Source organism: Solanum pennellii, chromosome 3 (assembly GCF_001406875.1).
Source record: "Solanum pennellii chromosome 3, SPENNV200".
Taxonomy (NCBI): Eukaryota; Viridiplantae; Streptophyta; class Magnoliopsida; order Solanales; family Solanaceae; genus Solanum; species Solanum pennellii.
The window spans coordinates 65,852,039-65,868,181 of NC_028639.1; the positions used below are offsets into that span (position 1 = coordinate 65,852,039).

At 35.5% G+C, this 16,143-nt stretch overlaps 4 protein-coding genes across 5 annotated transcripts; 2 read left to right on the top strand and 2 right to left on the bottom strand.

Moving 5' to 3' along the window:
- Positions 1–703: 703 nt before the first annotated feature.
- On the top strand, positions 704–3,200 carry LOC107013592 (DELLA protein RGL1-like). The gene has a single exon (XM_015213470.2). It carries the CDS (start codon positions 1,087–1,089, stop codon positions 2,677–2,679), a length of 1,593 nt encoding a protein of 530 aa, XP_015068956.2. The 5' UTR covers positions 704–1,086; the 3' UTR covers positions 2,680–3,200.
- Positions 3,201–3,383: 183 nt separating this feature from the next.
- On the top strand, positions 3,384–6,443 carry LOC107015137 (nucleoside diphosphate kinase 2, chloroplastic). Its single transcript, XM_015215316.2, has 7 exons — positions 3,384–3,698; positions 3,794–3,850; positions 3,968–4,054; positions 4,647–4,727; positions 4,863–4,975; positions 5,104–5,153; positions 6,162–6,443. Exons 1-7 carry the CDS (start codon positions 3,453–3,455, stop codon positions 6,227–6,229), a joined length of 702 nt encoding a protein of 233 aa, XP_015070802.1. The 5' UTR covers positions 3,384–3,452; the 3' UTR covers positions 6,230–6,443.
- A 156-nt stretch (positions 6,444–6,599) lies between these two features.
- Positions 6,600–10,565, bottom strand: LOC107015136 (GDP-mannose transporter GONST3-like). Of its 2 annotated transcripts, XR_003577465.1 has the most exons (4): positions 10,416–10,565; positions 10,042–10,120; positions 6,921–8,278; positions 6,600–6,834 (listed from the first exon to the last, which is right to left on the bottom strand). XR_003577465.1 is itself a non-coding variant. In XM_015215315.2 (3 exons), exon 3 carries the CDS (start codon positions 8,270–8,272, stop codon positions 7,139–7,141), a length of 1,134 nt encoding a protein of 377 aa, XP_015070801.1. In that variant the 5' UTR covers positions 8,273–8,278; positions 10,042–10,120; positions 10,416–10,565; the 3' UTR covers positions 6,647–7,138. The 2 variants fall into 2 exon arrangements, 1 of the variants encoding a protein (XP_015070801.1); XM_015215315.2 differs by having other exon boundaries at positions 6,647–8,278.
- Positions 10,566–10,940: 375 nt separating this feature from the next.
- Positions 10,941–13,952, bottom strand: LOC107013728. Its single transcript, XM_015213602.2, has 2 exons — positions 13,773–13,952; positions 10,941–11,558 (listed from the first exon to the last, which is right to left on the bottom strand). The coding sequence occupies exons 1-2, from the start codon at positions 13,873–13,875 to the stop codon at positions 11,155–11,157; spliced, it is 507 nt and encodes a 168-aa protein (XP_015069088.1). The 5' UTR covers positions 13,876–13,952; the 3' UTR covers positions 10,941–11,154.
- Positions 13,953–16,143: the final 2,191 nt, after the last annotated feature.

The window sequence follows — 16,143 nt, forward strand, 5'->3', positions numbered from 1 at the left end:
AAATAGCTAATATTTACTCTTAAACTATATTTCGACTCAAAATTACCCTTTCAGTCAAACTATTGGGTCAAAGTATTCTTGTTATTGACGAAAGTTGTTAAATGTCATGTGGATGCCACACTGCACATCAATAGGGTTCCACTGCCACATAGATTATATCCCTAAATCTTATCTACTCTTTTTTCCCCTCATTTCATTATTTTCCAAACGATTTTATCCCTTCTCCCTCATTTCGCGGCTAGAGTTTCACAATTTTCTTCGTCGTTGGGTTTCAAAGTGGATATTCGTGATTATAGGTTAGTAAAATTTTTTTCTTATTTTATTATGTTTACAACAACGAATATCCACTTTGAAATCCACCTCAAGAAAGCTGTCGGACCCTAGCTGCGAAATGAGTTAAAAAATTGTGAAATCCTAACTATCATGCTTTGAAATCGTAAACATATAATATGATTCAGTAGTTTTACTTTGATTGTGCTATTTTGTTGTTCATCTTTCTTTCCATCTTGTCTATATGTTCTCGATGGTAGGTATTAGATCTGCGAACATACTAACCTCCCCATTCTCCAAAGTCCAAACCCACTTATGGGATTTAGAGCATGATAGTAAAATAAAAATTCTGACTGCGCCACTGCGTTGAGGAGGGACCTGTACTCTCTTGATTCCAAACTTATGTCGGGTCACAGGGAACTAATTTCTGGTTATTTTAAAAGATGATGGTTAAGGTTCAGTTTGCGTCATGAACTTAGAATGTAGAGTCACCAAATCAGGCTAAGAACCAGATTTTAAAGTCCAAGGCCATGGGAGCTAGCTAATTGGTTGCTCTATGTTTAATTTAATACTATTTCTTATCACAGACAAACTCTCTCTGTCAAGTCCTTTCTTAAGTAGTAGTTAAATTAGTTATTACTATTACATAACATCCAATAGCATTTGGACAAAATTTATCGAAATTATCAATCGACACAAGAAACAACGGCCATGAAAACTAGTATATATGAAACCCCACTTCACCTGTTTAGTCTTTCTTTCAAGCAGCTTTAGTTTCTTGAATTAATAAAGAGATCACAAAACAGAAGAATAAGAATGATTCATGATATGGCTAATGTTTTTCTATCACTTGAGCCTTGTAATGGTGATCAAATTGGTTATGACCCTATGGAAAATGGCCTTTATCTTACTCATCACAAAGAACTGTCTTATTCTCTTAATCCTTACACATCTGTTTTGAAGAGAAATGCTCCTACTAATAACATGATCATTTCATCTTTATCTAATGACAGTGCGAGTTTTAAGAGGTTAAGGAGAACCCCAAGTCTTGGTGAGTCTTTTGGAAGCAATACCACTTTTTATAGTACTGATAGCAGCAGCAGTGGTGGCAGTTTACCGAGAATTGGTAGTACTAATAGTGTGAATAGCTTGTCATTGCAACCAGGGATTCATTTTCGCGATCATGTTTGGGCGTTGAACCAAAGGTATCTTGCTGCTGAGGCTATTGAAGAGGCAGCAGCTGATATAATTAATCAGGAGGAGGAAAATGGGGAAGGTATGAAGTTAGTACAGCTTTTAATTACTTGTGCTGAAGCTGTGGCTTGTAGAGATAAGTCTCGTGCATCGGTGTTGTTATCAGAGCTACGTGCTAGTGCATTAGTATTTGGGACGTCTTTCCAGCGTGTAGCGTCCTGTTTCATGCAGGGGTTGGCTGATAGGCTGGCTCTGGTGCAGCCGCTTGGCACGGTTGGTTATGTTGCTACCCCTGCAATGAATAAGACGGACATTGCCTTGGAGAAGAAAGAAAAAGCTTTGAGGTTGCTTTATGAGATATGTCCACATATTCAGTTTGGTCATTTTGTGGCTAATTGCTTGATATTGGAAGCCTTTGAGGGAGAGAGTTTCATTCATGTGGTTGATTTGGGAATGAGCCTTGGTTTGCCTCATGGTCATCAATGGCGGCGTCTTGTTCAGAGTCTTGTTAATCGCCCTGGACAGCCCCCACGCCGCCTTAGGATCACTGCTGTTGGACAGAATATCGAGAAATTGCAAATTATTGGAGATGAGCTTGAGGACTATGCAAGAAGCCTTGGTATAAATTTGGAGCTTTCAGCTGTGGAAAGCAACTTGGAAAACCTTAAACCAAAGGACATCAAAGTATACGATGGCGAGGTCCTCGTGGTTAACAGCATTCTTCAGCTCCATTGTGTGGTGAAGGAAAGCCGCGGTGCACTCAACTCTGTTTTGCAGGTAGTTCATGAACTTTCTCCAAAGATTCTAGTCCTTGTGGAGCAAGACTCGAGTCACAATGGACCCTTTTTTCTCGGGAGATTCATGGAAGCTCTGCATTATTACTCTGCTATCTTCGACTCCCTTGATGTCATGCTACCCAAGTATGACACCAGGCGAGCCAAGATAGAGCAATTTTACTTTGCAGAGGAGATTAAGAACATTGTGAGCTGCGAGGGACCAGCAAGAGTGGAAAGGCACGAGAGGGTGGACCAATGGCGTAGGAGGATGAGCCGAGCAGGTTTTCAAGCAGCGCCTATTAAGATGGTGTCACAAGCCAAACAGTGGCTTGCGAAAGTGAATGGACATGAAGGATTCACCATCACAGAAGAGAAAGGCTGCTTGGTTCTTGGATGGAAATCGAAGCCTATCGTGGCTGCCTCTTGCTGGAAATGCTGATCAATCATATGATCATCTTCAACAACAATGTCATTTTAGTGTGCCTATTTTCAATGTGGAGTTCAACAATAAGAACATCTGATAACTTGAGTGTCATCTTTTTCAGATGGAGTTTGTGATGAATAAAGTTAGGCAAACATTTTTCATTTTGCATATAAAATAGTTTTTTGTTGTATAGCTTTGACATTTCTTTCATTTTTTTGATCCTATTTTTCCTTCCCACAATCCCAAAGAAGACAGACAATCCCCAGTTGTCTATCAAAAATGTACATGTTTTTATTACTACTTCATATTTACAAATTACAGGGATTGTACATAAAGAGAAGACATATTTACATTTGAAGTTCGATTAATTCAACCTGAACTCTGTTACTTAGTCGTGTTTAACCAAGCTTTGTATATTATTGAGTCAATTCGAGATTGAAGCCTACATGTTTTCATTTGTGGAATGTTACTAAATTAAGACTATTAATCATTTGGTATTCGATATTCACAGACCTGATTAATCCAGATTCTGATTGTATCAAAGAAGAAACCCTAGAGTGTTTCTCTATTTCTTTGATTAAGATGAACGAATCTCATTCATACCACAACATACATTGCTATAGAAATAAATTAAACTCGAAACATCAAAAGAAGCAAAACTTGAGCGGAGATCTCTAAAATTTTCCGAAAAATAAAGGTAGGCAAGGAGGGTAATTTAGGCAATTGAGTTTTTAGGAGTGGCATCAATTTAGTGTCAAAGAGGAACCTGAGGCGAAAGTGAGAGAAAAATGGAGAGTCTTTGCATTGTAAGAGCAAGTCCTTGTGTTTCTTCTTCTTCTTCACTTTCTTCCAAAATCAGTAGCTTATCCTGCGGACCCTCTTGCAGGATTATCCTTAACCCCATCAAGAAACACCATAATTTAGCTGCATTTCAACCTGCGTTTCATCTTTTTGCGAGTACCCAATCGGGCCCCCATGGCTCCAAAAGGAACCATGCAGCTCGTATATTCCTTCCCCACTTGGTTGCTTCCATGGTATGTTAATATCCCTTCTAATCTGTACGAATGCTGTATTTTAGTTGAATTTTTGCTCACCCAATTGTATTTTGGGGTCAATTTGTTTGTTTCAGGAGGAAGTGGAGGAGACGTATATTATGATTAAGCCTGATGGTGTTCAAAGAGGATTTGTATGCTCTTCAGCATATTCTTCTTTGTTTCGACTTTGGATTGTTAAAAAAAATTATGAAGATGAAAACCCATTATTCTTAGCTCTTTGTTTAAGTTTTTGTTTAATTATATGATAGGTTGGAGAGATTATTTCAAGATTTGAGAAAAAGGGGTTTAAGCTAACTGGATTGAAGCTTTTTCAATGCCCCAAAGAACTGGCTGAGGTTTGTTTCTTCTGGAGCTGAGTTTTGATGTGAATAACACAAAAGAAAACTCAATTAGTTGACATTTCTACGGTTCTACTCATGCCCTAATCCACCCCCACCCCAACGCAAACACACACGTTCTCGCGGAACCTCTTTTACCTCCCTACCATTTAAGGCTTGAAATTCTAAGATTTGATAAGGTTGGAGAGATTATTTCAAGATTTGATAATGCATCTGGATTTAAAGTTTAATATTTAACAAAATTTCATGTCACATTTTCATATATTTTGGACTAATGGGAAATGAAAAGAAGCATGAATCTAATGGGAAGCAAAGAAACATGATCTAATACTAAGTAGAAGTAGGATCTTTACATTCAGATAAATCCTTGTAAAGCAGTGGCTAATGGATGGTCTGACAATTAAGATTGTATCGTTTTTCTATGTTTGATCTACTTTTTTTATTGTTATGTTTATTTGTCGATCAAAAAAAGGGAATCCTATCACTATGTTAATGTTCTGAATCGTTTCTCGAGTCTAATTATAGTTTCTCTTTCCTGTGAATTTTGTAGTTTTGGTTAAAGTTGCTCAGAAGTTGTTAATTGTAACAGGAACATTACAAGGACCTGCAATCCAAATCATTCTTCCCCAAGCTGATTGATTACATTACCTCTGGTCCTGTTGTCTGTATGGTAGGATTCTTTCCATTTAGCCCATTTCCATCATTCACTAGTTGAAACCAAGTTATATGGAAGTCCAATGAGTTTTACCCTATATATGTCTTTGACATTCTGCCGAGCTTCCTAATTTCTTTCATCTCTGGAAAGGCCTGGGAGGGTATTGGTGTGGTAGCATCTGCTCGCAAGCTTATAGGAGCCACTAATCCTCTTAATGCCGAGCCAGGTACAATCAGAGGAGATCTTGCTGTTCAAACTGGAAGGTTGGTACAACAGATATTAGTGTTTACTGTTTAGTTTACTTTGTGGTTCAATAAGTACACTGTCATTGTACTTCAACTTTTGAATATTGCCAAGCACTTACTTGATTTCCATGACAATCTGTTTGCAGAAATGTGGTACATGGAAGTGATAGCCCTGAGAATGGCAAGCGTGAAATAGGTAAAATAGTTTCCCAGAGATTGAGTGGCTTATAGAATCGCTTAATCTGGTTTCAGCACTATGTTTGTTTGCCTGACAGAGTCATTACATGTCTGAAAGTAACGACTTCAGTTTCCTTGTCTTTGAGGATAAGTAAAATATGGAACCATATTTCGTTCAGATGCTGACCTCCTATTTACTCCCATAAATTTTGCCTGGATACTTATTTGACTAGAAACAAGCTCACAATAATGTTAAAAGATGATAATGCTGCACTCTGCCTTCACTTTGGAGTTATCACCCCCAGTTTTCTGATTGTCATTGGATGTTTTTACATAGATGCTTTTTCTATTCAGGAATGATACTTTTCTTGGTTTTGTACTTTAATAATGTACTATTAAGTGTTGCAATGGTCCTCCTGTATATATTTAACTCGTCACGTGAGCAAATGGAGGTGAAGAACATTGTTTTACTGAGATATGATTCTCCAGTTCACTGCCTAAATCTCTCTTTTATCTCTGTTTTGCTATAATGTGCCTTTGTCTTCACTTCTCTTTGGAACTTTGATAGGGTAATCATGAGGAAAGACCAGAAATGAAGTTATGTATCTTATTGTTTATAAGTTATAACACAATCAAAATGGGATACCTAAAGAGACGTCACCTTTTGAGACGTAGAGCTTAAACAGACTGCAAAATATGCAGTATGTGCTTGCCTGTTCATTCCTCATATAGATGCCTTTTTGTACATCCACCACCAACCTACTTAAGTTAAATTCTAAACAAGCTCTCTCTATGATGACTTTGAAGAAGTGAGAGATCTTGTTCACAACTGCTGTCTGTTGCTAAAGTAAGATGACTGAGGAGTTGATTTGTGTTGAGAAGAAACTGAGACCCGTCTATAACTAGGATGTTTTCGATTGAAATGATTAAGTAGTTCTTGTGCTTTCTAATTTAAGATTTTTGTGCTGATTGAATTGAAAACAGAAAGGGAATTGATGTAATATCTCTGTTCATTTCCTTTCTGCAGCTCTTTGGTTTAAAGAAGGTGAACTTAGCTCCTGGACACCAGCTCAACAGCCTTGGTTGACAGAATAATGTCCCAACGAGATATGATTTGGAGGTTTCAGTTTCCTTAATCTGCAGGGGAAGGATGAATTCAATTTTGTAATACTATCATTCTGCCATTGCAATTAACGTTTCTTTAAAAAAAAATGTGTTCATGTAGTAATTCTAAAGGGCTCATTGGAAGGTTTCTTCGAAGAGCTTTAGCATCTTCTTGAATGAAATTGGACGCGTTACGTGTTCTGGATAATGGTATACTAAACTTTTGATTTCAGTAAATAATTGGATTCGCTTTGGGCATGTCAACTCAATTTTAAAACAATACAAAATGGCGAAATAATTGTTTAAAGCATTTGTACATTGTGACAGACTATTAGGATATGTCCATCCTTACAGTCACATATGAATAAAAAGTTGTCTACATTAGAACTATTTACATGCTAATTCCCATTCAAGAGGACTTCTAGCATGTACATGAGTTTACTAACCATACTTGAAGAAGATATATTCATCTAGTGTGTAACACAAATTACTAGGAAGAAGCATGACACTGGTTTGGGTACAGGAGTCCAACCAAATAGTCTGTCACCACCATGTCGAACAAATGCATTAAACAAATATTTATCCATCATCACCTGCTGTTCGAATTGGGAGGAGAAACCTTACTATTATCAGTTATAGCTGAATACGAATCAAAACTACAGAAGATAAACTTATCACGTACTTTGGCAAAATTGAAGGTAGCTGACTTCATACCCATGAATACAAATGTAGCGATCCACTATCCTTTTCCTCATGGAATTCGCTCCAAGTAACTAGCAGCTGACTACATACCCAATCTGGCAGTTAAGACAGCACTGGGTTTTTGACAATGTGTATAATTGAATTTCAACAATATCTTTGACATACAACAATGAAAAGGGAACTCTTCCCAAGAATATGTTATTGCTTCTCATCTTCCGATTCTGTAGCTTGCTTCTCATTCTCAGCACTCTGTATGCTACTTTGCATTTCAAGAAGTTTTTCTTGCTCCTCATCAGCTGCTTGTGGATTTACATCGTTCACAGCCTTAGGCTTGTTGCTCGTGGATTGCTGGTACATAACACCACCAAGCATGCAGATCAAGAGTCCCACTGTTCCAACAAGAGTCGAGTGCTTATCCCAGATAACTAGATTTATCACCACTGTCAATAGTTTGTTCACTATGCCAAGAACAGTAAAGCCAGTCGCAGATATTGTTCTACGGCAAGAAAATCCAAAGAAAGAGATAGCTAAACCAAACAAACACGACAGGGCTACGGGTAACACCACTTGAAAACTGTACCAATCTGACTCATCCTGAATTTCATGCTTTATTTTTTTCAGCTCGCCCATTATAAGCAACTCAATAGGAAAAAGCATCAAAGCCTCAAGATTGTTGTATAACACGAGTCCCCACGTGTTTAAGCCAATTGTCATTACGACATGCTTGATATAAACAAAATCAATGGACATGCTCACTAAGTACGCCACTGCCCAGCTATAAGCTGTAAGTGTGAACTGGTAATCAGTAGTGACATAGAGCACACTACCAGCAAAGATTGTACCCAGTGACGCCCATGTTTTAATAGCTGGCCATGGTTGGTGCAAGTAGAGGGTCTCTCCTATTGCAACAAAGATGGGGACAGCTGATCTGAACACAATAAAAGTGTCAACATTGGCATGGAGGAGAAGTTCACTGTTCGTAAAAAGAGAGAGATAAAATATAATTGAAGCTGGCAGAAACCGCCACATTGTTTTAAGATCAAGCTTATCATGTTCTAGAACCTTGAGCCACCCGCACATGAGAACTCCAGCTGCACTTGTGAAATACTGCAGCGCAGTTAGTGCCCCTGGGTAAGGAAATTTCATGACGGCCCACTTGTTAATGATGGAAAGTAATGATGCTGATAGACAGTACCCAGCAGCTATTCCATAAACTGATGCTTGCTGAAGTAAACCATCGTACCAAGTCGATTGTAGACTGGGTGGTGGTGAAGAAGCATCCGGAGACTTCCTAGCATCTCCATCTTTAGGATTTTCCACATCATTTGACATTTATATCTAAAATAACAAAAATACATATTTTCTTAGAATATTATCTTTTACATTTTATGAAAAAGTAGTATTTTTTTTTTTCAAGCAAGCATGCAGAACCTACGCCTGCTGCTTTATACAGAAAAAGCCATATGCCAGAGCATTCACCAACAATCATTTTGGTCATGTGCATCAACCATTTTGAACTGGTCGGGACCAACTATATGACTCCTCTTAATGCATTCTTCTCTTTAGGCACATTTCATTTTACATTAAATAATTTGTCATAAGGCAAATTAGGAGCTCGATAAAACTATAGGTTCTTTGAATTTCATACATATCCTTACACAGACATAGTCCTTAATCATAATAAAGAAGCTCCTCATGGACACTGATGGTATCATCTATACAGATCCTTTATTCTGTTGTGTTTTAATCTAAGTTACATTACATATTGATACTGGGAAATTGTAGGATTTTTGAGACAATTTCTTCTCCATGTGATTTTAAATCTACCTCTTTCTATATCACCTTCAATCATCATATTGTCATAAAAATCAAATTTATTAAAATAATGCTCCTTCCATTTCAATTTGTTTGTCTTTCTTTCCTTTTTAGTCCGCTTGAAGAAGAATGCTTCTTTCCTTTTTGGCAACTCCTTTATTCTAACTTTCCACATAAGATTTTTAAAACCACAATATTAAAAGGCATTTGGTACATTCTACATATAGTTTAAGATCACAAAATTCAGAAGTTCTTTTACTTTTTTAAACTCCGCGCCAAGTCAAAATCAGACAAACAAATTAAAGCGAAGAGAGTCACAACTTAGTGGCCCTCTCCACTTCTTCTCCCTGATACTCCGTCTGTCCCTATTTAGTTGTCCACTTTAGAAGTGACACACATATTAAGGCACCAATTATTACCGTAGGATAGTTACAATTTTATCCTTAACTTAAAAGATTATACAACTCCCCAAGTATAATAAATGTATTTTCTGGTTCCAAAAAGCATGTATTACAACTTAGTAGTACTAGAAATTTTATAGAATTAAATAAGGGCATATTAGAAAAAAAATTTCAAGGTATGAGTTTCTCTACTACGTAAATAAGTAAATTGGTCAGGCTCAAAACCAAACGAACTAAGCCTACGGCACTCAGTGCCTGTTTAAATTAACTTATTTTTAGGTGCTTTTGATTTCCAAGTAGTTTACAGTTTTGAAGTGTTTGGAAAGATTATAAAGTGCTTTTAAGCATCCACTTTTAGGCCAATTTTTTTAAAACTAAGTCAAAAGTAGGAACCATCTACTTATGACTTTCAACTTACAAGCAAACTTTTTATAAGCACATCCAAACAGGCCATCAGTTCAATGCTACTTCAGTGAGGACGGCTCTTCATTTCTAACCTAACTAGGCAATATTAGTCATTGACAGAAAATTCAGTACACTCAGTAAAGGTGTCCTCCCATATTCACTTAGCAAAGCATAAAATCAAGAGCAGTATTCTGCCAAGCTTCTATTTATTACCGTAAAGGATATTGGAAAATGTATCTTGCCAAAACGATTAGTTGACTTTCTTAACATTTTAAACAAACTGGATATTAAGAGGATCCACATTTGTTATGGTTCTGCTTTAGATCTATCAACATTACATACTGCATCAAACATACTTGTAATAGATTTGCATTGAAGTACTATCCTCCAACTAGTTCGATCTCTCTTTAAACATATTAGAATCTGGAAAAAAAAATCAAGTTCCAATCTCAAAAATCACAGTGAAGTAGCACAACTTACAACAACCGCGTACTGCTTCAGAGCACAGCTCACCAGAAGAGTGATCCTCCCAATTAACTAGAAGCCACTGAAGAAAACTCTGCAAGAAAAAAAAAGTAGCATAGTTAGAAGACAACAGTGAAACAAGCAAGCAGATAACACAAATACAACAATACAAATAGTGACACACATTGTTGAAATGACAGTACATAAGATTCGGAGCCACAATTGGTCGCGTATCGATTAACATGGATATGGAAATATAAAATGCGGTGGAAGAAGCCAATGACGGTGGATTTGGACCGGTGCATTGACGATGGGTCGTGACAGTGTAAGAGCATTTAGCCTGGGTATAGCTCGAAAATTAGGGTTTGAGGAGGAAGAGAGGGACTCACCGTTGAAGATCACGAAACAGGAGGAAGACAGTGGCCACTAATGATCCCGGTGGAGTTGTCGGTGGCTCGAATACGCCGGAGAGTAAGAAATAGAGCGCAAAGGAAGTAAAAGGACGAATGGGATAATAACGCAAAATGAAAGTAATTTAATCGCTGTTAAGCCCTTTGCTTGTTTTAAAATTGTCACAATAAATCCTCGAGTTATCACAAAGAATACATAAGCCCTCAAGTTTAATACATGTACTAGCTTCTTTCTTCATTTATCAACAAACCATATAATAATATTATCAAAAATAAACATAGAATATGATCAAGTAAAATTGGCTAAACTCAACGAGGCCAATTTGAAATCCAAATTAGTATTATGTTTTTTGGGTTTTGCTGGCTACTATTGAAAGTTTTTAGAGATTCTCAACTTTTTAAGTTTCAACTGTCCAATGCTTGTGACAGGAAAATTGTTGTTGCAAACAAATTCAGATGACTTTGTTGTATACTTCAATAGGTTCAAAACTATAAAGCTCAAACTTAACGAAATTAAACCAACATTGCTCGAAGTTAAACTGTTTTTGGTCGATTAACATGGAAATGGAGGACTAAATTACAACATTTGAAGAATTGGCTTCATTCATCCATCATTTATAAAGAACTCGTGCACAGCAATAAATAAAAAATACAAGATGACAAAGAGACCACCATGAGAGCAATGCAACAAGTAGAAGACTTGAGCAATAGTCTTAATTCAAATCATAGGGGAACAAATGTGTTCCTGTATTGTGGACTGTACTGAGCTGCTCATCAACTGAGAATTGTTAGGACTAAGTGAAGAGTTTGCAGAACAAGTGTTATCTTCTATATCCATTGCATTCTCCTCATTTATGCCTCCAGCACACTGAGAACTTCTATACCTGGAAAACATGTAAGCAAGTGAGAGGTTCTTCTTCTTCGCTTCTTTCAAGGAGCCTATGGGCTGACAACTACCGGTATCTTCAAGATATTCCCTGGAAGAATCAGTATCAGTTATTGATGACTCCTCTCTGGGTGAATCTCCTGAAGTAATGCAACATATATTTCCATCTACTGAACTCTCTGCAGGAAAGCTTGTATCTCGCCGAGAGCCTTCCCGTAGCTTCAGAAGGGTTGTCTCTGCATTAGAAGGGGAATAATTTATCAACTACTAAGTACGAACTATTTTCACTTTGAGAAGTATATCTGCTCTTTATCTATGGCACACTCCATTATTTCCAATACCAATGTGATTTCTCGAATCTGAGGAAGTGCTATAGAACTGATACAAATAGCAAATTGGAGGATAGGCAGACTATCTGAGAACCTAGGATATGCTAAAACTGAACTTTGTTTCTTGCATGTTTACCTTGAAGGTTATTTCATCATCAATGAAACATGAAGCATGACAAGCTGCACTACTTTTGACTGCATGACTCAAAGGATCATCGTACAACTAAAAGATGAAAGAGAAAAAAAAACATGACAATGAAACAAGCTGGCGGAGAAGGCAAAGGCCATAGGAGTAAAAGCTTCTTTCAACGAAGTTATTCGTTCATAACTTTACACAAAGCCCCTCCGTCCCAAATTGAAATTCATATTGTTGACTATAATGATAAAGATCAGAAGTCAGATGAATTGTTTAAGGTTGACAAAAAGAGTGTGGTGGCAAAAGTTAGTTATTTGTTTTTGCTGAAAATAGAAGAGAGAAAATGCTTCATTGAGAAGGGAAAACCAAAAGCATTACAACTATTAGGGATGTATAAGATATACTTCAAAGTTCAAACTTAAAGCCTCAAGAAACATAGACATTTATTTGCAGCTGCACTTAAACAAGAAGCTGCAACCATTATATATATATAGGCCAAAGGGAAATTGAATCCGTAGTTCTGAAAACCAAATGATCATCGAGACCATTTAGATGCTCTTAGCAAAACTCATAAGCAACCTGAACCATCTTTTTAAGTTCAGTTATCACTGAAATACACAAGATGATTAGGTGGCATATGTTATCTGTCTGTCCCAAAACCATGACATACAATTTACAATGAAATTTGTAAGTCCTTAGCAAGTCTAATCATACCAACATTTAAGCTTTAGTTATATTTTCCTGCAAGGCTTCAAAACTATACTCAACACAAGTGAATGGAGTTTCCTGTATCCTACTATTTTATTGGCAAGACTATAAGTACTTCGGCTGTTTCACACTTTACACAGAAGCGGCTCGGGCAGTAACCTGAGTTAATCTAGAACTCGATTTCTCATTCCTCGTGCTAGAGATGTACAACCATATGATAATTGTCTTATTAGGTCACCCACATTCATTGTATTGGAGCATAGGAGTTTGATTTAATTCCATTTATCTACTTCTACCAGTATATTTACAGATAGTATACTCGGCTACAAAATTTAAATGCCGTACCAAGGAAGCTTTCCCTCTCTACTACAAGGACTCATAAAACCTTCCTTCAGCATGGGTTTTAATAAACAAATGTTAAAAGTTGAAACATTAATTAATCAGATACTCATTAGCCTGACTGAGTGAAATTAGTCCAGTCCTGGGTGTCGTTAGTTGGCTCTACCAATCTCTCAATCTTCCTTGGAAGATCAATCGTATCGACCTTGTTGAGCTCTCCTTAACTGAAAGTTCCTATTTTGTTCCGCTCAATTTATTTATACTTTACGCGTAATTGCTAAAATATATTACTCTCGACCACTTTAAGGGAAATGATCTTAAGATTATTACTGCTTACTCCTGAGTAGCTCATATGAGCACATTCCATTCCGCCATAACCACTCTTTAAAACTCAATACGGCTCTCAAACTATATGATCCTCATCACCATTCAACTAATACTGGTAGTTGTCATACTAAGGACAATTACTAAAAGCAATTATCTCTTGAATCATAGGTACTCATTGTCATTTACGTTCAAAGCAATTTCATCCTGAATTTTGTTCTTAGTTATTGGAAGTTATTTTCTCATTATTATTGTATTTGATTACAAAAATTAGAGAATTTGGAGATTCAAATGAAAAAGGAATCTATCGTCTTCTACGCATTCTACAAAATCAATTCACTGATAATGACAACATAATGTTGTGTTTCTGTCAACAGTATCATAACTCATTTAACAATTCCCAATAATGATAAAAAAATCTACACTAACGAGGCATTAGTCGCTGCTGCCCAGCTTTCTCACCAGTTTAAATCATCAGTTATTAATAAATATATTCTTCAATTCTTATTTCTCCACCTACGAATCAACAAATTATAATTGCAGAAGACAGAAGAGATACCAAATGATTTGCGAAGATTGCGGAATTGAGAAGAAGAAGAAGAAGAAAAAAGTACCATAGATGGAGAGAGAATCAGCTTTGATGATCTTCGACGATGGCCTCTCCAACTCCAATTGCTCCAGCGAACTGATCGTCGATCGTCTTACTCTTCCCAGCATTCTCCCTCTCCTTCTCCCTCTCTACAGATTTGAGAAAATTCCCAAATAAGGAACTCAAATCTACTGGGCGGCAAAAACAAAATGAAGTAACATTAGCGGGAAGTGAAAAATAAATGTGGGCTTAAATTCCATCCTAAAAACTAAAAATATTTGGGCCAATCTTTTTTGCCTAGCTGGGGCCTTCGACGGTCCAAGTGCACAAAATAGCCACTTTCTGGTTCCCATTTAAGGTATAGCCTGTTTATAGTTTTTGCAAGTTTAGCTACCTTAAAATCAACTAATAAACCTATGAGGTTGAAATATTTTTTTTTTAAAAAAAAAGATAGATTTGAAGTAGCCTTGTTAAAGCAAAATATGGAACAATTTGTTAACAAGCAAATTTTTCATACAACTTTATGTGATACGTGGTCCCAAATTTCAATCATTTTTATTTGAAGTTTGTCATGGTAATCATAAACTTAAAGATATTTTTATTTGAAATTTAGCTTACCAATTCATAATATCGTAGTTGTGTCTGATTAAAAATTTTGAAGTGTTAAACATACAATAGTCTAGGTGGGAAAAAAAGTAAAATACATTGGGACTCTTCTAGTATTGACAATATTGTTCGGTGCACACCTAGACAAGGGCGGAGGCAGCATATAATGAGGATTTGAATCTCCTCGGCAAAAAATATTATTATTTATATATGATTAAAATTATATTTTAAATATGTATAATAGATGTCGAATTCCCTTTCACTAATTCATATGTTTACTTTTCATATTTTGAACCTCTTTATTAAAATTTCTAACTCCGCTACTGAGCACTGCACCTAAATATTACTTAGTCTTAAGTAAATATTACTTAATCTTATGTAGTCTCATGGACATAAGTGACATTCGGATGAAGTGCATGAACATGTTTTATTATTTTTAAAAAAAATTGTGATTTTTTTTTCTGGCTAAATTTGTAAAACTAGGCGGGAATCTGTTGTTCAGTTGTTATTTAATCTTAGATAAAAGAAATGAAATGAATATATAGTTCAAATAAATTATCATTGCATTTAAAGGATAAATAAAATGAAAAATATAATTGAGGATTTTGTAATAAAATCAAGCTCATAATATATAATTATAAAGAGAAAAAGATAAGATAAGCGGATGAAAGAAAAAAATTTTCTTTTTATTCAAGTGTGTTCCACAAATGGTGAATGAAGTTGTATTCATGTATGTATATTTTCAAGGAGATATAAATATTTGTAGATAATTATGTACCTACTAGTAATTTGGACATTTAACGTGGTGGCTTTTGGAGTGATATCTCAACACTATAAATAGATATATCATTCACGTAGAACAAACTTGAATAATTTTCTTTCATCTACTTATCTTGTCTTCTTCTCTTTATAGTTGTATGTTCCAAACTTGATTTTGTAACCGACTCTACAATTTTAATAAAACTTTTAATTTAGGTAAAAATAATAAAACTCTCCAATTTTCTATTTTTTATCTAAAAAAATACAAAGTTAATTAAAATAGAGAGTCGTTGCATCTAAATCAATTCAAACAATATTGTTTCGGCTAAAAAATAAATTCGATAAAAAATAATAAGATCTAGTCACTTTTTAAATAAAAGAAAGAAATATCAATTGCAAAAAATATTCATTTATGGAATAAAAAATGTCAACTTAAAGGATTTCGAAACTCTAGGTTTCTCCTTTTTAAAAAAATGAAATACGCTATTTAAACTCACTTCTATATGTTTATGATAATTTTTACTCCTTCTACTTTCCTTAATTTAATTCGTCCATTTAATACTTTATTCAAATTTTGAAATAATCGTTGATATTTTGAATCGAGATAGCTTTAAATCTGCTGTACTAAGAATTGAAATTGCAATAATCTACTGATCATTAATAAGGTCTCAAAATAGCTTCTAATAATTGGACTCAAGTTTGAAATACGTGACCCCCCACAATTTGGGCATCTAATAATTTTGCACTTTATATTTGTCCCCATTGCACTGTTTGTTTTTTTTTTTTATTGTACGAATTATATTACTACCATTTTAAAAATATCCTGCTGCACTAATATTAATTATCTTTAATTATAAAGTACTTTTAACTCTTAATTGGACGGATCAATGGATTTTTGGAATACTGTTTTTGAGATGGGATAGCTAACGATGTTTCATAAGTTTTTTTCATCATTTTATGTTGAATAATTCTGAGAATAAATAATACTCATCATCAAACGTAGAATTTACTAGCCTCATGAGGTAATAATA

Coding starts and splice junctions, on each gene's coding strand:
- LOC107013592 (XM_015213470.2), top strand. CDS start 1,087: ATGATTCATGATATGGCTAATGTTTTTCTATCACTTGAGCCTTGTAAT.
- LOC107015137 (XM_015215316.2), top strand. CDS start 3,453: ATGGAGAGTCTTTGCATTGTAAGAGCAAGTCCTTGTGTTTCTTCTTCT. Junction 4,055..4,646: donor GCCCCAAAGAACTGGCTGAG/GTTTGTTTCTTC, acceptor TAATTGTAACAG/GAACATTACAAGGACCTGCA. Junction 4,976..5,103: donor CTTGCTGTTCAAACTGGAAG/GTTGGTACAACA, acceptor ATCTGTTTGCAG/AAATGTGGTACATGGAAGTG.
- LOC107015136 (XM_015215315.2), bottom strand. CDS start 8,272: ATGTCAAATGATGTGGAAAATCCTAAAGATGGAGATGCTAGGAAGTCT.
- LOC107013728 (XM_015213602.2), bottom strand. CDS start 13,875: ATGCTGGGAAGAGTAAGACGATCGACGATCAGTTCGCTGGAGCAATTG. Junction 11,559..13,772: donor TGATTCTCTCTCCATCTATG/GTACTTTTTTCT, acceptor CTTCTAATGCAG/AGACAACCCTTCTGAAGCTA.